This window comes from Notolepis coatsorum (genome assembly GCF_963971535.1).
Source record: "Notolepis coatsorum genome assembly, chromosome: 13".
NCBI lineage: Eukaryota > Metazoa > Chordata > Actinopteri > Aulopiformes > Paralepididae > Notolepis > Notolepis coatsorum.
This window is the reverse complement of record NC_140177.1, coordinates 109661625-109684360: the sequence shown is the minus strand read 5'-3', so window position 1 is coordinate 109684360 and position 22736 is coordinate 109661625. Positions and strand designations below refer to the sequence as shown.

The 22736-nt window shown below is 45.0% G+C and overlaps 1 protein-coding gene across 1 annotated transcript in view; it reads left to right on the top strand.

Annotated features, from left to right (window-relative positions):
• Positions 1–22285, top strand: part of adhfe1 (alcohol dehydrogenase iron containing 1) — a 62014-nt gene extending 39729 nt beyond the window's left edge. Inside the window, exons 12-14 of the mRNA XM_084327004.1 lie at positions 18117–18213; positions 21111–21268; positions 21755–22285. Of these exons, the coding sequence (XP_084183130.1) occupies positions 18117–18213; positions 21111–21268; positions 21755–21838 (339 nt within the window). The 3' untranslated portion in view covers positions 21839–22285. The remainder of the gene's footprint in view (positions 1–18116; positions 18214–21110; positions 21269–21754) is intronic.
• Positions 22286–22736: the final 451 nt, after the last annotated feature.

The window sequence follows — 22736 nt, the reverse complement described above, 5'->3', positions numbered from 1 at the left end:
CTTAACACATCAGCGATCTTGTTGTGACACTAAACTCTCCGCTCGGTGGTAAATTGGGTTGATGTCGGTTTTGTTTCATCAATAAATGAGGCAGAATACACAGTGAATCCATCCTTTTTTGTTTATTGGAGTTGGTGCTGTCGCAAACAAATCCTGAATGAAATACATCCTTAGCGAGGCAGTAAAGATGGCGGCTTTCTGTTTTTGTTCAGAGACCCCAACGTGTGACGTGTCTCTCTTCTGACCAATCGGTGGTCTGCAATGTTTCCCATGACTTTTCTGGTACCACTTCTACCCAATAGGGTCGCTTGGAACCAAGTAGGGTATATCTGCAGAGCCGCAAGCCCAACATCTGGGCGCTACTTTATTATTTTTATAAAAAATAGCGATGATGCGGTATTCAGCCCAACTCTGCGGTGGGCGTGATGCAACAGCGATACCGCGGTTATTGCGGCAGCTCTACCAAGGAGTACAGTATGCACAGATCTAAGCCCCTCGTTTGAATGTGATAGTACAGTAGGTTGCGGGGTGTTTGAATGTGATAGTACAGTAGGTTGCGGGGTGTTTGAATGTGAGAGTACAGTAGGTTGTGGGGTGTTTGAATGTGATAGTACAGTAGGTTGCGGGGTGTTTGAATGTGATAGTACAGTAGGTTGCGGGGTGGTGTGACGTGGTGGTGCTGTTGTCTTGGACTGAATCCTGTATCCACTTCGCCCTCCTGTGTCTTTGCTACACATCTGTGAATACTCTCTCTGTATCCTTGTCACTGCAATTCTGTAGTATTAACTAATCATCCTAGTGTAATTCTAGTATCATCTTAAATGTACATAATCTTAATTGTTTTACCTGCCAACAAGTATTATATTATATTGCACTGAAGTATGGGTATTATGACTCATTTGTCTATACAAGTGCTTAGGAGCCAGATCATAACCAATACCAGATCAGCACCAATACCAGATCAGCACCAATACCAGTACCACCAATACCAGATCAGCACCAATACCAGTACCACCAAATACCAGATCAGCACCAATACCAGTACCACCAATACCAGATCAGCACCAATACCAGTACCACCAATACCAGTACCACCAATACCAACACCACCAATACCAACACCACCAATACCAACACCACCAATACCAGTACCACCAATACCAACACCACCAATACCAGATCAGCACCAATACCAGATCAGCACCAATACCAGATCAGCACAATTGCATTAACTTGGAAAGCAAAAATACCCAAAAGTGGGCAGATGATAATTAATAAGCGTATGTACAAGGCTTTCTCAGAGGAGATGTTTTTAGAAGATTTAAAAGATGTGAATTGGGAGGTTGTGCTTGAGGGTAAGGATACAGAGGTTGCATTGTCATCTTTTGTGTCATTGTTTTCTAGGATTTGCGATAAACATGCTCCAATTAAAAGTCAGAACAACTAAAACACAGTGGCTTGATAAAGAATTAAAAACAAGTATGACGAAGAGGAATGCTCTTAAAGTGTCTGCAATTGCCTCTGGTCTATCTTTAGACTGGAAGGCATATCGAGCTCTTAGGAACAGAACCACTCAAATGAATAGACAGAAAAGAAATTATTATTATTTGAAGCTTGAAGAATGTAAAAATGACAGTAAAAAACTTTGGAGGGCACTTAATGAAGCTATGGGGAGGGATAAATTCACCAGGACACCTTCCTTCATAGAAGTGGAGGGAAAGTTTATTACAAAACCTGTAGAAATAGCCAATTACTTTAATAACTTCTTTATTAATAAAGTGGACACAATTAGAAGTCAGATGGGATCTGTGAATGGTAAACTCTCTGAATCAATAATAAAAAATGTAATTATGAAGGAAAAGGAGTGTAGCTTTGAATTCACAAAGATAAGTGTCAAAGAGGTGGACACACTCTTGTCAAGCATGAAAAATGGCAAGCCATGCGGCTTTGACAATATAGATGGTAGATTATTACAGCTAGCAGGTTTGTTTTTAGCCAAGCCTTTATGTCACATTTTCAACTTATGTTTTGAGAATGGTATTTTGACTTATTATGGAAATTAGTATGGAAATATAAAGGTGATTGGTGACTTGAGAAAAGTTATGCTATAATATGAGTTAAAATCATATATATGATTTTGATCTGTTTTGTTCTTATGGACTGAATATCTAATTTGTATTTTATGGTTGAGAATTGTGATATCTAACTTATGAATATTGAGTGAGCTTTTATTCACTGTTTTGTTCGTTGTGATGTTTTCTTGTAAGTACTTCAATGTTTGAAGTTTTATATTTTAATTTTACTTTTTTTGTGTGTGTTTGTATTTTTAATGTTTGGACCCCAGGAAGAGTAGTCTCACTTTGGTGTAGACTAATGGGGATCCACAATAAAACAATAAAAGCACCAATACCAGTACCACCAATACCAGATCAGCACCAATACCAACACCACCAATACCAGATCAGCACCAATACCAACACCATCAATACCAGATCAGCACCAATACCAACACCACCAATACCAGATCAGCACCAATACCAACACCACCAATACCAGATCAGCACCAATACCAACACCATCAATACCAGATCAGCACCAATACCAGTACCACCAATACCAGATCAGCACCAATACCAGTAGCACCAATACCAGATCAGCACCAATACCAGTAGCACCAATACCAGATCAGCACCAATACCAGATCAGCACCAATACCAGATCAGCACCAATACCACCAATACCAGATCAGCACCAATACCAGATTGGCATCTCCCAAATCATTCAGCTCCATCAGTAGTAGGCTAGTAGCAGTTGACTTTAATAATAATAATAATAATAATAATAATAATAATAATAATAATAATAATAATAATAATAATAATAATAATAATAATAATAATAATAATAATAATAATAATAATAATTAACTGTATTTGTATAGCACCTTTCATACAAAAATTGCAGCTCAAAGTGCTTCACAGCAGTAAAAAAGACAGGCATAAAATGAGCAATGCATAAAGTGCAGACATATTATTCATTGGTTACAGACATATAAAACGAGCATAAAAAAGATAGCAGCAGGGTAAGGCAAATCATCGTTTTTTCACATTAGGATCTAACATCCCAATAGGCCTCTCTGTTTACGGTTTGATTCCGTTTTAAAATAGGCAGTAATACAAATTATAAAATAGAATAGACAGAGTAAAAAAGTGCAATAAGATAGTTAGTAAAATAGAATAGACTGTAAAACGATGCAGTACTGCGGTGCAATAAAATAGTTCAATAAAATAAAATAGCCCTCATTTACAATACAATAATCAGTGTTAATGTAATGAGTCTAGGCGGCCTAACAGAGCAGTGCATCGCTCTTAACACTTTATAGAACAACAGAGCAGTGCATCGCTCTTAACACTGAGTTTCTTTACAAAGTAAATTTACAACAGAGCAGTGCATCGCTCATAACACTTTGAGTTTCTTTACAAAGTTCAGTTCTAAATTACTTTATAGAACAGAGCAGTGCATCGCTCTTAACACTATAGAACAGAGCAGTGCATCGCTCTTAACACTTTGAGTTTCTTTATACAGTTCCGTTCTAAATTACTTTATAGAACAACAGCGCAGTGTATCACTCTTAACTTAACAACAGAGCAGTGCACCACTCTTAACGCAGCGGAAATGGTGTTCAGTTCTAAATTACAGTGCATAAGAGGTAGTAAGATACAATTTTATTAGCATAGAACTGACACATGAATTTAACAGGAAGTGCATAAAAGTAGGCAGAATAAAAATAGTGCAGGCAAATTACAATTTGTGGTCAAGATATCAAGTCTCCCTGAGGTTCTTAATTAACGTACATTTTTTGTTTTGGGGACGATAATTAGAATTTCAGTTTTGTTCTCATTTAGTTTCAGGACGTTTTTACTAATCCATTTGTTTATTGCCAATAAGCAGTCTGTAATGGAGATCATTAATTAATAATTTGGTTCAGCATATATGTACAATTGTGTATCATCTGCACAGCTGTGGAAACCTACATTATGTTCTCTGATGATATCACCCAGTGGTAACATGTAAAGAAAGAGTAAATAACCTATGCAGCTCCCTTGTGCAACCCCATAGTTGTTGTCATATATCTCAGACATATGGCCTCCTAGTTTTACATAGAACTTCCTCCCTCTGATGTATGTTTTGAACCAATTTAGCACATAGTCTGAGAAACCGACAAGGTGATTCGAATATCATGATCAATTGTGTCGAATGCTGCACTGAGATCTAGCAGGATAAGGATGGAGAGTGGAGACCTTATTCTCGTCAGAGTTTAGTCTGAGGTCGCTGATTATTTTGGTGAGGGCAATTTCAGTGCTATATTTTCTGAACCCCAACTGAAATTCTTCTAAGATGTTGTTTTCTTCAAGAAAGACATTTATTTGAACTGAAACTATCTTTTCAAGTACTTTACTAACGAATGGGAGGTTGGATATTGGTCTATAGTTTGCCAGTGCATTACTATCTAAGTAACTTTTTTTAATAAGGGTTTTACAACTGCTGTTTTAAAGGCATCTGGTAAAATACCAGTTCTACAGGGCTTGAAGCACTATTAAACACCCATTAAAAAAAATGCTGTAGGTACAGGATCAATGGGTCTCATTCCCCAAAATTTTCCAAAGAGTTCTCTTGGAAGACTTATCTTGGAACCGACTGAGACAGAATCAATGACAAGTTCACTCTGAGTCTCCAACGTGCTGGTAATATGTCTTAAGTGGCTCAAACGGTCGCACCTGTGATATGATCTGATATCTGCTTGGAGAATGGCATTATGTCTTAAACTTGAAAGCGCACCCCCGTTCACGTCATTTGCATACAAAACAACGCCTCCAGAGCTCCTTATAAGGCAAAGTAATGACACAGCTGTGTGGAAATGGATGTGGAAGTGCTTTGCGAGTCTTGCGCGACCCATCAAAATGAGATTAGATTAATTTATTGTCATCATATATAGTACAGCAGTATAGGCTTATTCCATTAATGCCTATGGCGTAATGAATGAACGCAGTATAGGCTTATTATTCCATTAATGCCTACGACGTAATGAATGAACGTAGTATAGGCGTATTATTCCATTAATGACTTGTTGCATTAGGATTTAGTAGATACTATATGCTCTGCCCTACGTACAGTATAGGTACAGTCTGTACTTATACTGTACGTAGGGCAGAGGCAGAGCATATATATAGTATCTACTAAATCCTAATGAAACAAGTAACTAGAATATAATAAGCCTATACTGTTCATTCATTAGACACGTAGGCCATGCATACTGACGCACACAAGACTTGTTATGGAATATTAATGCAGTCTATTTCCATGCGATTAGCTTTAGTTCTTATTTATTTATTTATCCACTGTCATTTCAGTGTTGGTGTATAGGCTATAATATAAGTTTAATTGATTAATGATATATTCGAAGGAATGCAGGTTTATAGCTATATCAAACAAAGGTCTATCCCATTGTATACCAATCAATGGGATATATTGCATGTTGACCTGCATTCTTTCAAATGTATATAATTAATCATTAAAACAGTGTGTAACATAAGAAATACAAATTCCACAGGAGGCATTAAATAATAATTATTTTCAATCATTTCACAATAATTGCATAATTGTGTTTGAATATCTGAGTAATTAAAGAAATTATACATTTGTCCAAAATAGCTGGTTCAGATATGGTTAATACAGCTGCCCTGTGATCAGATGAATCCATATTATTTATTTTTCCGACATCAAATGTGTAATTTCTTATCGTACAAATATTGTCATATTTATTTTAATTATGATTAAGTAATTAATTCCAAGGAGGCCTGTAGCGTTGACATGAAGGAATCACTATGAGAACACAGTCTGTCAAGTTAATAAAATTTTCAATTAGTCAATCAATCATAAGTGTGCTCCTCAGCACTCTTAAATCTGCTCTCAGCCACGCTCAAATCTGAGCTCAGGAAATTTTGGGGAATCGCGCTACCAGCCCTAATATGTCTTAAATGGGCAGAAATCTGCCTAAGAGGAAATTTTTGGTTGTAAATCCGTTCGGGAATGAGACCCAAATTGGGTCTCATTCTCCAACGGACTTACGACAAAAAGGGCTTTCTCTTAGGGCCATTTGAGACCTTTTCGGGCAAGACATGAATATAGACAATATATTATAATATAATATTAATTATATATGTTTTATTGGGACGGTTGGTGAATCCCAAAATCGTCCCGAAAAGGTCTCAAATGGCCCTAAGAGAAAGCCCTTTTTGTCGTAAGTCCGTTTTGCAAAGCTCATCTAATGTGATGCATGTGAATCTTCTCATGGTTACATTGTGCGGTTTGCTATAATCAGCTTTATTTCCATCATGAGTAATGCTGGCTCTGATCAAAGTTATTTAGTTGTTAAAAAATAGTGCAAGTTCTTCACATTTACCTGTTGACTGTGGAGGAGTAGGGGCAGTGTTGAGCAGTAATGCCAGTAACTAGTAGTAACATGGTCACACTCTACCTTCCTCTTTTTTTGTTTCCAACATGGACGCTGCAGTACACTCCATGAACTAGTTGTTATGAAATGCAGAGAGAAATTACACAATGTTGGGTTTTCGCCAGAGATTCACCAGCCCCTGGAATCTTCTCGGCACATCCGAACAGCGCATCGGGCCTGTCCTGGGGTTTCCTCGTCTCGTGACAGCGGATCGAGGGACGTCGCGCGGCGGCTAGCTGTCGCACTAGGTCGCGCACAGGTAGGGCCTGCGCTGCCGGGCATTAATGCTAGCATTTGTGATACTGCTCGTTGTCCCGTGAGACAGCCGAGTCGTGTATTGGCGCGAGGGTCAGGATATTTGGGAAAACATGGTCGTCATGACTCTGTTTTGGGTGTTTTCCCAGCTATCCTAGTGCGCGCGGCTAATGCTAATGCTACAATGCTGGGTCTCCGTTCTTGTTCCCCGCCGAGGGCTAAAAGGTCTTCCCTCTTAACCATTCATGCTGACGGTCAATCGGTGTCTAATGTTGGGAGTTTTGACGGGGGCTTGTTTACCATTTTCATGGGTGGATGGGCTGAGGCCTAGGGCTGGTGTGCTTTTTGTGAATCTATGAATTGTGTGCAGGACTGGTGTTTTTCTCTGGTCTGCATACCCTTAACATTTGTGTATGGGCTAGCCCATTCTGCAGTGTGTTAGTGGAGTTTTCGTTCATTTATTCATTTACCCCTTCATGGGTGCACACCACAGTGGAGGTTGCTGCGTGCCTACTAGTGAGGCAGTGCTTCACTAGTAGTAGTCTTTTGTCTGCAGCCACCACTGGTGCTCCGTGCTTGTGAAGCAGGTGGCATCAGTCCTTTGCCTCTGACATGGTGGAACGGTGTCCCGCCCGGCCGACGCCATGAGGCGAGTCGGCCCGGCAGGTGGCTGGTGGGCTGTTAAAGCCTATACCGCCGCGGTATAGAATTAGCAGCGACTAGCAACATTGTTCGAATTGCTGTTTTTTTCTGTCAAATATGGTGTCGGGTGGTGGGGCCTTAGGGCCAGCCGACGTCGAAACATCGTGCGAGGTTTTGAGGTCATTAGCTTTTGACCTAGCCGCAAGCTATAACCGCAGGGAGGGCTAGGATGCTGTCAACGGTTGTTTACAGACATCTTGGTTGGATCAGTCTCCCCTTGAGGAGGAGAGACGTTTTTTTCCCTCCTCAGGGCTCCCCTCTCCGCAGAGGGACTTTGGTCTTTCCGCAGGAGCGCGGACGGTATTTGACCTAGGCCCCACACCGCCTCACACCGCACAGCCAGAGGTGAGGGCGCTGCCTCGCCAGCGGCTGTGGCGAGGCCCTCAACCAGCGGCCGTGTTTCCCCCGCCTGAGGTACCCTGGATACAAAGAAAACAGGTGATCGCAAGGCCGACAGCCTTGGCGGCCGAGGGATCGGCTACATTAGATGAGCACGCCCCAAAAAACCGTCGCCGTCTAGCTGTGTCTAGCTCGCTCTCCGGTCACTCCTCCCCCCCCAACACCAGCGGGATAAGGGCTCTGATTTGTTTCCTTTGGCTGTGGGCCGCGTGCCTTCAATGAAGCCCAAGCGGCCCCACATTTAGCTTCTCATGGGAACAGGGGCTGACATCCAGTTGCTGGCTAGGCCTGGGTCTGTCCGTGAGAATGTTGTGCTGTCAAGCAGCTCCCACACCACACATTCTGCGTCTGTGTTTGGTGAGCCTGGTGTTGTGTCTGTCAACAACAAAGGTCAGCGGGGGAGCTCGAGGCCCTTGGGGTCGCAGCGCGTGTTCCCCCAGCCCGCCCTCGCCAGGCCGGGTATCATGTTAGTGCCTCCCACGGCCGGAAGACCGGCAGTGGTTAGGCAGGCGCGTGTGATTTGGGTGTTAGTAATATCACTGCAGGGCTACGGTGTGTAGGAACCCACCCTATCGGGCAGTGTGGGGACCTCACGCCTTGCATGTCCAGCTGTAGAACAGTTCCTCAGCAATCCATGCCGGGGAGGTGTTCAGTGGGGGAGCTTTTGTCACCCAGTGTGATGTAAGCTTCCCCCGTATCAAACCGGCCCTTTCTGTCAGGGTCCCCCCTTGGGTGCGATTGCCTCGTTGGTAGTGTCAGGCTCCGATATCCCGACTCCGCGAGACACCCTGCTCGCGCGGTTGGCGGGTCCAGGGTTGGCAACGCACAGCAGGTGGGACCGGGCCGCCTATCTATGGTTCCTGGTGGATCAGCGCCACGTGGCGGCGGGTGCGCTTGGGATTATCATCACATATGGCTACAGCAGTGCCATATGTCGAGGTGGATGGAGAGAACGCTGAGGCGGGGACTTGTGTTTACACAACCCCACCCATTTTCAGGTTTGGTACAGACCCTATTGTCGGGGTCAACAGCAGTGACAGCTCTGGCCGACGAGATCCAATCTCTGTGGGCGTAGCAAGCCATCGTCGTGGTCCCAAAGGAGGACGCGATGCGTGGCATTTCCTCCCGGTATTCTCTGGTGCCCGAGAAATCGGGGAAGGTTCAGAATGTTGACCGTCTCCCACCTCTTAGACGCTGTCAGGTGGGGCCCTGGTTCTCCTCCATAGACCTGTAGGATGCGTATTCGCATCCCGATCTTCCATCCTAGGGCTTACCTACGCTTCCTTTGCAGGGCTTAGCGTACGAGTACCAGAGGCTGCCGTTCGGCTACTCTCTGGCTCCCCGCATCTTCACCAAGTGCGTGCAGACCGCGCTGGGGCCTCTGCGTCGTCGGGGGTTACGAATTGTATTCTGCCCTGGACGACGTTCTGGTCCTTGGCCGGTCAGGGTAGATCGCCAGGTCTCATACCAGGCAGGTGGTGTCTCACCAGCCTGGGTTTTGCTGTAGACTGGAAGTAGAGTTCTCCTCTTCCCAGTCAACAAGTAGAGTACTTGGGCTTTTTCTTTTTTTTTTTTTTTTTTTTTATCTTTTTCCCCCTCCTTTTTCCTCCGATTTTCTCCCATCCCAATGTTAGTCGTTATGCCAATTCCCAATCCCCTTCCTGGTCGCTGCGCACTTAGCCCCCACAGTCGGTCTGGGAGAGTGGAGGCTACCACGTGCTTCCTCCGACACACGTCCAGCCAATCAACCGCTTCTTTTCACCTGGCAGCGCGGATTCTCACAGAGGGCGTAGCGTGTGGAAGGATCACACTATCCCACTTAGATCCTATCCGCGCTTAGCAGGCGCCCCGACCGAACTGTAGGAGTCGCTGTTTACAACGACCCGGACCCACCCCGCCAGCTTCTCCCACCCTCTAATACTGCCAATTGTATTAGTGTGAACGGCCAGCCAAGCTGGTGACAACCCCGGAGCTGTGAGCTGGATTCGAACAGGCAAATCCAGCCGCTCCGGGGTTGGTGACGAACGCAATATCCGTTACGCCACCTGACCGTACTTGGGCTTTTTCTAAGATCAAGGTCTATATGGGCATCCCTCTCGGAGCGGGCGGGAGGTTCCGTCCTAGGACGGTTACGGCGCTGTCCGTGATGTGCCTGCTGCTGGGGTCCCTCTCGGCCTCCTCTTCATGGGGAGGATGCAGAGGTGCTTTTTTCCAGTATGGAAATGGAGCTGGTGTGAGACATATGGAAGCGGCTGAAGGTTCCCATGTCAGTACTGGGGGACCTCGTCTTCTGGAGAGGGTCTGGTGCCCTCACCTGCGGGGTCCCCTTGGGCAGCAGGCTGTCACACGTCACGGTCTTCACCGACGCCTCCCTCATGGGATTTGGGGGGGACGTGTCGGACCAACGCAGTAGGGGGCAGCTGCCCGGTCTGCGCTACATTCAATGTGTTGGGATTGAAGGCAGTCCTTCTGGTCCTCAAACGGCTCGACCACCTTGTGGTGGGCGCGGGTACGTCGGGAGCGCGGGACTTGGTCCTGGTCGTGCCGGGGCTCAGCTGTGTAGTCCCCGGCCCTGATTCAGCTCTTGGTGGCCCCGCCGTGGCCTGTTCCGTGGTCACCGCGGGCCCTCTCTCAGGCACGCGGAACTCTGTTCTGCCTTCCTGTTCTGGGGCAGCCTCTAGGCTTGGCTGCTGACAGTGTGAATCTGATGGGGATGCGTCTTGACTATTCTGTGGTTAACGCTATCCGGTACGCGCACGCTCCGTCCTCTACCGCGGCTTACGCTGGGGAGTGGCGTATGGTCGAGTGTGGGGGCGGAACGTTGTTCAGCCACCCTCTCGTGGGACGTTCCTGCTTGGCGCTCTGCGTCTCAAGCCTGTGGAACGTTCTCTGTCTCCGAGTCGGACCTCCAACTGGTCCTGGGCCGGTTGTCGGAGGCCCCGTTTGAGCCTCTTGAGCAGGCGCCATTGGATCTGCTGTCTTGAAGACCGCGTTCTTTTTGGCCATCACCTCCGCTAAACGCGTGGGTGAGCTGTGTGCTCTCTCGGTGCGGCCTGAGTGCCTGTCTATTCGGGCCAATAGCAGTGCGACTCTGAGGCCTAATCCAGTCTTCGTGCCAAAGAATAGCCGGAGCTCTTTTCGCTCCAGGGATATTGTGATTCAGGCGTTTCATCCGCCTCCTCACACTAGTGGGTTAGAGGCGAGCCTTCATCTGTCGTGTCCTGTCCGTGCTTTGTGGGTTTAACCTCAGTCGGACGCAGGATCTCAGGGCTGCCGATCAACTGTTGTTTGTTATGGTGGCCCTCGCGCAGGTAAGGCACTGTCCAAGCAGCGCATGTCACATTGGATGTGCGAGGGCATTGCCCTTTGCTACACGTTGACTGGACAGGTCCCCCCTGGGGGTGTCAGGGCGCACTCCACTCTGCCGCCTTGTTAGGGGGGGCCTCGTGGAGGGCATCTGTGCTGCGGCCTCCTGGTCCTCCCTGGGTCCCTTCGTTAAGTTTTACCTCATGGATTCGGACATGGAGGGAAGGATTACTATAGCAAAAGTTGAATTTTTGCATAGGAAGATGGCTATAATAGCATTGTATGCTCCTAACACATTTGATTCAGCGTTCTATAATACAATCACGAAGAATATGTTGGAACTTAATGGATACGCTCTCATTGTGGGTGGCGATTTTAATGCGTGCTGGGATGCGGAGATGGATAGGTCTGGGCCCTCTGAAACGAGCGACCAGAAACGGGCCTCTAAGGCCCTCAGGATGTGGGCCAAAGACACGGGGCTCTCAGACCTCTGGCGCTTATGCAACCCCACCCTCAGAGATTACTCTCACCTGTCAGCCAGACACAAAAGCTTCTCTCGAATTGACTATGCATTCGCGTCCCCTAATATGTTTGATAGTTTCGATGTCTCATTGGTTCCCTTGGCTCTCTCAGACCACAAGGGGATTTTCCTTACGGCAACCTTTGGCAGGCTCTCCGCAAGAGCTCCCAGATGGCGTTTTAATTCGACCTTGCTAAAGAACGATGACTTCTGTTCTGAGTTCAGGAGTAAACTAGCTGAATTTTTGCAGATCAACGTTGGCACAGTAGAAGACCCTAGGGTCCTGTGGAACGCATTGAAAGGATTCATCAGGGGTCATGTCACACTATTTGCCTCCAATTTGCGAAAATCCCGGTCAAAAAAGCTAGAAGGACTGGAATCATTATATGCGGACCTATACGCATCCTTGCAAACTGACTATAATGAACGACTAAACACACAACGTAAGATAGTCAAAAAAGAAATAAACTCCATACTTAAACAACAGTCTGAGTTTTTGATACACAGGACAAGACAAAATTACTATTTTCACGGCTCCAGACCTAGCCATCTATTGGCAATGAAAATACGATCAAATGATCATTTCTCAGATATCCCCTCGATTAGGACGAGCCAGGGTGCAGTCACTACTGATTCGAAAAAGATCAATGACACTTTTAAAGAGTTTTACTCACAGTTATATAGCTCAGAGGGTAATCTGGATGACTCTAGATTTGAATCGTTCATTGGCGGGCTTGAGATACCCCACATTTCTGAGGAAGAGGCCAAGGAACTGGGGAGACCGATTACTCTCGCAGAATTGAGGGAGACTATTGTTGAAATGCAGAGGGGTAAGGCGCCAGGCTGGGATGGTATTCCACCCGAAGTGTATTTAGCTTTCTGGGACCAACTGGGTCCATTGATGCTCGATATGATCAATTACGCTATCGAACAAGGGGAGTTCTCAAGAGATGTCAATATGGCGTTGATTTCTTTACTTCTCAAAAAGGACAAAGATCCCAATGATTGTGGTAGCTATAGACCCTTGAGTCTTCTCGGGGCCGATTTAAAGGTGTTTGCCAAGGTGCTGGCCCGTCGCCTGCAGAGATTTATGTCTGTATTGGTACACTGCGATCAAACTGGTTTTATCCCGGGGCGTCTGGCTGCAGATAATCTTAGGAGGCTGTTGCATGTAATCGATAACAGTAAAGACAATACAACTCCATCCACAGTTCTGTCTTTGGATGCCATGAAGGCGTTTGACAGACTTGAGTGGTCATATCTGTGGAAGGTACTTGAGGTCATGGGTCTTGGAAAGAGTTTTATTCATATGATTAAAGTCCTGTATGCCTCGCCGTCTGCGATGATACTGACAGGCAAAAACTGTTCCACACTCTTTCCAGTCTCCAGATCTTCTAGACAGGGTTGCCCTCTGAGCCCGGGACTGTTCGCGCTTTCCCTCGAACCTTTGGCCCAATTTATTAGGCAATCGGAGGACATCGTCCCCATAATGGTCAACAATACTCCACACAAAATTGCTCTCTATGCGGATGACCTGCTGATTTTCATGGACGACCCCTCCCGGTCGGCCACAAAATTATTGAGGATAATCGACGACTTTGGTAAATTGTCAGGTTTTAAGATTAACTGGAACAAATCAGCCTGCCTACCTCTTAATGAACTGGCCAAGGCGGTACGACTACCAGCTGATATCCCCATAGTAGAACATTTCAAATACCTGGGCATAGAGATATTCCCCACGCTGAACCAAACTACTAAGTACAACTTCACGGGTACTTATGATAAAATACGCCAGGATCTAGACAGGTGGTCGTCCCTTCCTAACTCCTTACAAGCCCGGGCTTCCATAATCAAAATGAACATCCTGCCTAGGATAAATTTTATTAGCTCAATGCTCCCCCTGCCCCCTCCAATAGACCACTGGCGCAAGGTACAATCGATGGTATCTAAGTTTGTCTGGAATAACAAACGCCCGAGAATCAAAAGGGCTACTACTCAACGTAGGAAACAAGATGGGGGCCTCGCAATCCCTGATTTTAAACTGTATTTCTGGTCCTTTTCACTGAGACCTTTGATGTGCTGGCTAGACCCTGTAGAGGCTGTATCGTGGCGCTCCTTAGAAGCGGCGGCGGTGTCTCCGCTAAGATTACAGGATGTAGTGTACTCCACTGTCTCTATTGCGAAATGCCGGCTGAGGTATGGACCGATCATAACTCACGTGATCCAAACGTGGCGTAATGTACAGAGGTCGTGTGGGGTTAAATGCCCTTGGCACCTGGACTCTCCAATTTTTAATAACCAGCAATTACTTGTTGGACACAAGCCGGTTAATATTCCTCAATGGCAAAGGAGGGGAGTGCATACTCTGGAGGATATTTATGATAAGAACGGCCTCCGTGCGTTTCAGGACTTAAGAGAATTTTATGATCTACCCGGCGAGTCCTTCTTTCTTTACCTTCAACTAAGGTCAGCACTGAGGGCGCATGGCGTACCGTGGGCTCAAGCCTTGCACCCACACCCCTTCCTCAGGCTCATAGTGGACAGGACGACATCCAGAGGGTTTGTCTCCGACTTTTATACGCTCTTAATTCAATCCACGTATAAAAATTTATCATTGGATACAATCTGGCGTGTGGATATACCGGAGTTGGACCCCGAGTTTGACTGGGATGATGTTTGGGCAAATGTGGCATTATCTTCCCGCAACCCCAATCACCAGCAAATTAATTTTAATTATATTCATAGGACCTATCTTACACCTAGGAAGCTATTTGCTATGGGACTGATAACCGACTCTCGGTGCACTTTGTGCTCTCAAAAGGCCACTGGCACTTATATGCATATGTATTGGGATTGCCCACCAGTGGCCCGCTTCTGGAGGTCAATAACGGACAAACTTTCAGATCTGTGTGGCTTAACTATCCCATTCACAGCTGTTACGCTACTCCTGAACGATATAACGACACTACCCGCGTCCGTACAACTGAAAAGGGTTGTCCTAGCGGGCGTCACAGCAGCGAAGAAGCTAATAGCAATGAGATGGAAGGAGCCTGAGAAGCTTACAATGATTAACTGGTCCCTAACTCTATTGGATGTGATTTATCTTGAGATATCCACGGCCCGGGTGATCGGGGTAGGGCAGGCTGGAATTGACCTGTGGTTCGCAGCAGCTGAGAAGGTAAAGACCGCAGTGTGCGGCTGAGCGGGGTTGGGGCGCTTGATCGGGGGGGTCCGGCGGTCTCTGGGGAGGGGGAGGAGGAAATGTCTTGTCTGTCTTGGTTTTTGTCTTGTCCTTCTTAACTTTGACTGGGGGGATTTTAGGGGGGGTTGGTATTTAGCTATTCTGCGCTATATGTCAACTCACATGCCATCTCCCCAAGAGACTAATATTGACAGACTGATTGACCTGTCAACCAACTTGGAGGAAGAATTTCTTTCTTCTTACACTTTACCTTCTGCAAGTTTGGCAGTCTTGAACATGTGTAAGGGACCTAGGCTATCTACAGTAAATCTGCGGCAACACTCTCATAAACAATCTTTTAAGTCACTCCACTTTGTAAAGGTGGGGAAAGGTTGCCATGTTTTGAAGACCCTTTTTGTTATTGAAGTAGCCATCTATATTTGATAGGTTGGACGCTGTTTCTTTTTCTTTTTGTCTTTATAATTTATTATTCTGTATTATTATTGTTTGTTATTCTCCTGTGAAAGTTATGTTTTTTGTTACTGTGGTTATTGTGTTGTCCTGTTTCATGTAATTAATAATAAAAAAAATTTGATCAAAAAAAAAGTTTTACCTCATGGACATGACTAGGGATGCACCGAATGGGAAATTCTTGGCCGAAACCGATACCGAAAATAGAAAACAGTTGGCCGAAAACCAATTTTTTTTACCAATGTTGTGGAACATTATGATTATGAAAAAATATATGATTATGGCAAAACTTAACTTGAATAATAAATAATCACTATTATGGGTCCATAAAACATTTATTCAGCACTTCTGAATGCATACAGTACATTAATTCCATCTTTTCTCTGGCTGCGCAGCGGACATCTGTGCTCTACTGAGCGCACCTTTCTAGTCCCCAGCTGAATGTGCTCGCTTGACTCGGCACAGTAGACACGCGACAGACAGACAGCGTCAATGTGAGAAACACAATCCCCCCCCCCTCTCGCTCTGAATAATATGCATATTAGATCACTCAGTGATTAACCGCGGCATATAGTAAATAAGGATATAAAGCATGTTAAAGACGCATTTATTGGACGCGTTGTTAGGTTGTTTCTGTTTCGGTGAAAAAACTCTTTCGGCCGAAAGCCGAAAGGCCATTTTTTGCCATTTTCGGCCGAAAACCTTCGGTGCCGAAATTTCGGTGCATCCCTAGACATGACTGGGGGTTCTCTCTCCCAGGCGGTTCTGAGGTCTGGGACCTCCCATGCGTCCCGCCAGTCGGTGGGCTAGCAGGGGTGTGTGCCACGGGGTGCTGTGTCACACGTGGTCCCGCCCCTTCGGTGCCGAAATTTCGGTGCATCCCTAGACATGACTGGGGGTTCTCTCTCCCAGGCGGTTCTGAGGTCTGGGACCTCCCATGCGTCCCGCCAGTCGGTGGGCTAGCAGGGGTGTGTGCCACGGGGTGCTGTGTCACACGTGGTCCCGCCTGTACTGTGCACTTTTAGGGGTTTCTGGTTCCCCTTTTTTCGCACTTTGGTGGAGTTGACTGCCTCCCCCCCTTCGTTAGGACGGGCGGGTGGACGGGACTACCCTCCTCCCTGGTAGTGGGGCTTACGGGCCCTCAGGGGGTACACTTGTCGGGTCACGCGTCTGCTCTGCCCCATATCTCATAATGGCTAGAGCGAGACGCGATGACAGTATGATAATATAACGAAAGGTTATCCTATAACCTAGTTATATGAATACTGGCAGAGCGTCTCGCTCTGTGCCCTGAGGTCCCTTGGTTGGGTTTTCAATGTTGGAAAGGTAGAGTGTGACCATGCCCGGCGTCTTATAGGAGGACGCTGGGGCGTGGCCTGGTCACGTGCATGGGTGCAAATTGTTTGTTCATGAGCACAGTAGGTGCTAGGAGATGAGAGTTATCTCATAATGGCAAGAGCGAGACGCTCTGCCAGTATTCATATAACTAGGTTATAGGATAACCTTTCGTTACTATCTCATAATGCTGATGATAAGAGAGCCAGGGGTACAGTCAGCAAGACCGGAGATGGGACGTGCGCTTGCGCACGCACGGACACAGCCACACACACATGTTTACGTTTATAGCTGATTTTAGAATGGCTTCAGCATGAAGTTAAATCAACTATCCAGTTCGTTTTATAGTGTAATTTGGCTAATTGAGAGAGAGTGAGAGAGTGAGAGTGAGAGAGAGAGATTCATGTTACGCGCGACTTGCGGAGTACGCACTGAGTCCGTTGTCTCAGAATGGATTTGGTAGAGAGAGAGAGAAAAAAACTGTCATTCTTATGTTGTGGCAGCAGCAGGGACGACGACGACGACTTCGTAACCTAGTTACTTTCAAAGTAACTTATCAAGCAATCAGTAAAGTAACTAGATTACTTTTTAAAGGAGTAATCAGTAATCAGATTATTTTTACAAGTAATCTGTGGCATCACTGGTGTAGTAGATCAATAGTGGGAAAAAGGATTCTGGAATTTCCAGCATTTTCTGCAATAATTTTAGAGAAGTAGTCTTTCCTTGCTAAGCGGATCGTTTTGTTATAGGCAGTTAAAGCTGGCTCTGGTTGTCGATTTCTTTTTAGTTTTTAGTGGGGCGACAGAATTTAATGCAGATTATTATAGAATCATTCAAATGTTCTACCATTTAATTTATAGAGCTGTCATGATTGTGTGGTTCATATAGTCTGATAAGATCAGTGAACTTTGATTCAGCTTTGTCATTTAGGAGCCTCTTTTGAACTACAGTATGACTTCTTTTTTTAGTTTTAGTAAAGGTTTGAGCATCAAAGAGTATACAATGATGGTCGGGAGAGGTAATTCAGTTATTGAAACATTATTGATGTTTAGCCCAGTTGTTATCACTAAGTCTAATGTATTTCCATGCCGGTCCGTTGCATTGTTATATGGTGTGTTAGATAAAAGCTATCCAGTAGATTTGTAAGCTCTATAGTTTTGGAGTCTGCTTTTTTATTAAAATTTATATTCAGGTCTCCGTTTAGGATCACCTTATCGTATCTGGTAACACATAGTGAGATCAGTTCAGAGAACTCTTGTATAAATATTGTTGAGTGTCTAGGCAGGCGATATCTTGTGACTAATATAGTTGAATTGGTTTTGAGTTCAATGGCAAGATATTCCATTGACATGAACTCACCTAGTTCTGTGATTCTAAACTAAAGTTCTGGGTTACAAAATGCTTTGGTGTGTTTGTGTGTTGTGTTCATTCAGCCTCATGGTCTCTCTGTGGTCCTCACCTCACCGGCTGTCTTCAACTTCACTGCCAGCATGTGTCCAGAGCGCCACCTGGAGGCAGCAGAGATACTTGGTAATGTCTGTGACCAGTGGGTGTATTTCTAACTATATGTTCAGACAGAATGCAGTGAAGAATGTTGAGGTGACACAAATGCATATTCTTCACAATGAATATGAAATAGACGGTTGTGAATTATCTGTAGCCTGTAAATACTAAATTAATTTTTTTTTTTTTTTTTGTATCTACTTTTTCTCCCCATTTTCAATTTTTCTCCCATCCCAATTTCGTATTATCCAATTCTACCCTCCCCTGTCTCGAACGTTGTTAGACCATGCCTCCCACTGGTCGGCTGCAATGTGGAACAAGCCTTGCATCACGTGTCCCCTCCGGTACACGAGGAGGCAGCTGTCGCATCTTTTCACTTGCACAGCGCGATCTCTCAACGGCAAGGAGTAACGCGTGGGAGGCTCACGCTGCCCCCGTTGCTTCCTGATTCTGCTGTACAGGCGCACCAACCGACCTGTAGGAGTCGCTGTCCACAACGTCCGATCCCCACCCACCGGCTTTCCCACCCCCTAATACTGCCAATTGTATCCTGTGTTAGTGGCGAGCGCCTTGCCCACTGCGCCACTTAGCCGCCTAATTAATTGTTTGTTAATGTGTTTTTGTTACTATTCTGCTATTGAGATCAGACATGCTTGCATGTCTTCAGGCTGTTTGCGAGGAGAGCGAGGCTACATTTCTCATCATGTTCTTTCTGACCATAATGTTTCTTTGAATTAGAGTATTACCTTCAGTGCAGGGTTCCTACATACTGTAGGTCTGAATGAAAGTATTAACTTCAGTGCAGGGTTCCTACATTGGTCTGAATGAAAGTATTAATTCATATTTGGGGGACCCTGATGTAAACAAGATGAAAAGCAAATTTCCCAAAATGTTGGAGTTTTCCTTTAACAATTGTGTGTATTGAGCCATACTGTATTGTACCCATTCTGCAATCTGTTAATAAAATGTTCAATCAATCAATCAATGCTAGATTTCAGAGCTTAGTACTCAGTGCCATAAGCCCCACCGTTAACTCCTATCAAAGGCTAAGAGCCAACATGGATGTGAAGGAATGTGGAAAGCTGGGCGCCGTTATGGCTAAGCTAAGATAAGACAAGATAAGATATTCCTTTATTGATCCCCTTGGGGAAATTCAGGCATCATAGCAGCATGGGGGATGGGGGAGGGGAGGTACAGGTAGTAGAAGATTGGTACAGTGGAGAAGTAAAAATGTAAATAGAATTTAAAAAAGGCTGTGTAAACAATATAATTAACTCTGGACATGCGCATGTGGGCAACAAGGTGCAAGATGAGGGTATGTATGCCCTCTCAGTTATATTTGCCCTACAATAAATATAGTTACAATATATATAATCTAATAATCCAATAATCTAAACAGGCAGCATTTGAATTTGAAAATATATAGCCATAATAATATAAATAATAATAATAATACATGCGAGTATGGCTTCAATGAAACCCAAAAGCTGATGAGCGAAGATCTTATATTCTTAGAGGCTTTATGACCCTGTCTCAACCCTTAAACCTCTTGTGGATTAGAATAGTGCTGCTGGCTCTAAAAAGAAAGGTGGTAGGTGATTTATATTGACAATTTATTATAGCCCTGCCAGGCAGAGTGCCAGCATGGTACCAAGCAGGACAACCTCCCGCTCACACACGAGATTTACATTTGAATTGTAACGTTTCCTAATGGGGTCGGGGGGGGGGGGGGGGGGGGTAAAGGGATAGTTGTGATTTTTGGAACCCTTGCACTATTTCTTAAAAATGATGCTGTTGATCCTTTCTCAGCACAATCCATGCTGTTCCTCATACTAGCTCTGGCTAGTTAGCCACAAACTAATGCAAGGTCAATCCCTAACTCTAACCCAATGGAGTCAATCTCTGTCTGTACAAGCTGTACAAAATCTACTTTGTGTGCATTGTGAAGTACATTTCAATGACCAGGGAGCTTGACCTTTGAACCCCATTGAATTTGCATTTGTTTGTGGCTAATTAAGTTAATATGAGGAACAGCATGGATTGTGAAAGGATTCTACGACAACAGCACTGGTAAGTAGCAAATATCTGAACTGTGTGGCTCAGGAGGTAAAGCAATTGTCTGGTAATCTGAAGGTTCCTGGTTTGATTCCGGCTTCCCCCGATAGCGTGTCGTAGCAAGACACTTAACCCCTAATGGCTCCCAATAAGCAGGTTGGCACCTTGCATGGTTGCCTCCGCCATCAGTGTGTGAATGTGTGAATGAATGTGAGGCATACGTTGTAAAGTACATTGGATAAAAGTGCTATATAATTCAGTCCCTTTACCAAAAACGTACCAAGGAGGGGGATAGACCATAATACAGCCAATGCAAGGGATTTATAGAAAGCATCTAGAGATCTAGGGTGGTTCCTTCATTATACAGATTTGCTATCACAGAATATTAGAATTGAGTGACATCCATTCTGCTCCTCAAAATGCTCACAAAGATTTATAATAATTATAATAATAATACATCAGATTTATATAGCGCTTTTCCGAATGCTCAAAGACACTTTACAAAACAAACAATACAATAACATTTTAGTAGAGAGAAAATAAATAGAAAAATAATATAAAAAGGTGAGAGAGGAAAGAGTTCATGGGTTGAAAGCAAGGGTAAAAAGGTGGGTTTTGAGCAACAAGGGAACTCAAATGATGCTCATTCTAGAGACAAAGCTATCTATAAGCTAAAGCATGTGCAGTATTCACACGGTTCAAGTGTTTTGTGCTGAACTAACTCTGCTGACAAGCTGTCACACAAATCTCTCTCCTGTCGAGTCAAAACCCGTTCTAAATCAGAACCCCTGTTTTGCAAATCTCAGAATTTTCATTTTGATTGAAGTGCCCCGGGTGTGACTGTAAAGTGACCCGTCTTGCGTGCGCAGGAGCGGACGTGAGGAACGCCAAGAGAGAGGATGCTGGGCCGCTGCTGGCCGACACCCTTCGCCAGTTCCTCTACGACCTGGAAGTGGATGACGGTCTGAGCGCTGTGGGCTACACCAAGGAGGACATCCCCGCGCTGGTCAGAGGAACCATACCTCAGGTGAACTCACGGCATCTCTTTTGAAAAACAAAGTCATTGTCTTATATCAAGCCCTGCCCTCTTTTCTTGATCCTCCAATCACAACTGTTGCCTCCGAGGCACCTACACTATGGAATATTGCTTCTTTAACAATGTACGTCACGGAATTGGGCCGAGTTATGCTGGAGAAACCCTCCCAGCAGTGATGTACGAAACAGTGAAATTCCCCATACAAGCTCTGCTGGTCAGTCACCACCAGTGCCATGACATCCATAAAAGGCTACGGTCTCATTTCTAGAGCACAAAATGTGAATGATACAAATGTAAAGTGGTGCAGTAAGTTACCTCGCTTTGAAGAAATGTCTCTCTTGCTGCTGTTTTCACTCATTATGCCGTATTTTAACAATGGTCACACAGGGTGCCAACCTTCCATATTTGACCTTTATCTTACAACATCTCCACATTTGCTGCCCCTCCACTAACCGTGAGCCACTGGGTTTGTTGCAGGAGAGGGTGACCAAGCTGTCTCCCAGAGCACACACCGAGGAGGACCTGACTCACCTGTTCGAGGCCTCGCTCAAGCTCTACTAAGATACAGAAATACATCCACACTCAGTCACGCTGGGATCTGTGGTCCAGCCTGTGACCCGTGTCAATTAGCATGTATGCTGCTCGTTGGCTGACGCAGTGGAATTCCCTGCTATTGATGGTGTGTGTGTGTGTGTGTGTGTGTGTGTGTGTGTGTGTGTGTGTGTGTGTGTGTGTGTGTGTGTGTGTGTGTGTGTGTGTGTGTGTGTGTGTGTGTGTGTGTGTGTGTGTGTGTGTGTGTGTGTGTGTGTGTCCCATTTTATCCTTATCCAGAAGTCAGTATGTATGTGTGTGTCTTGTGTCTTCTAACTATTAGCGCACACACACACACACACACTCTTACAGTAAGCATGCATGTGTGCTAGTAGTTAGACACACACATATACACTCACTTCTGGATAAGGATAAGCTGGGACACACGTACACACACAGGCACACACACACACACACACACACACACACTAATGCACACACACACAGCATCAACAACAGGGAATTCCACTGAGTCAGTCAATGAGCAGCATGAATGCTAATGACACGTGGGCTAGTGACACGGATCCTTGGTCTATTCTTGTAGGGATTGTGTGTCCTCACAAAGATACTGTACACGAACACATGCACAAACACAGAGTAGTCGCAACACTCCATACTTGGTGAGACTACGAGGTAAAATAGTGTGTAGCTACTTTCGGTAGTTTGCTGTCCTATTTTCCCCAAAATGTATTTAGCATTGGATGCTGAATTGATCAAATCATAAGATGTTTCACTTATCTGCTTCCCTTACTGTAATGGAATTAACACATTGATTTAAAATGTGTATTAAATGTTTTATTGGATACAGTAATTGTGCACAATCCATTGAAAATCATTTCACATTTACGTCTTTATATTTCAACAGGCC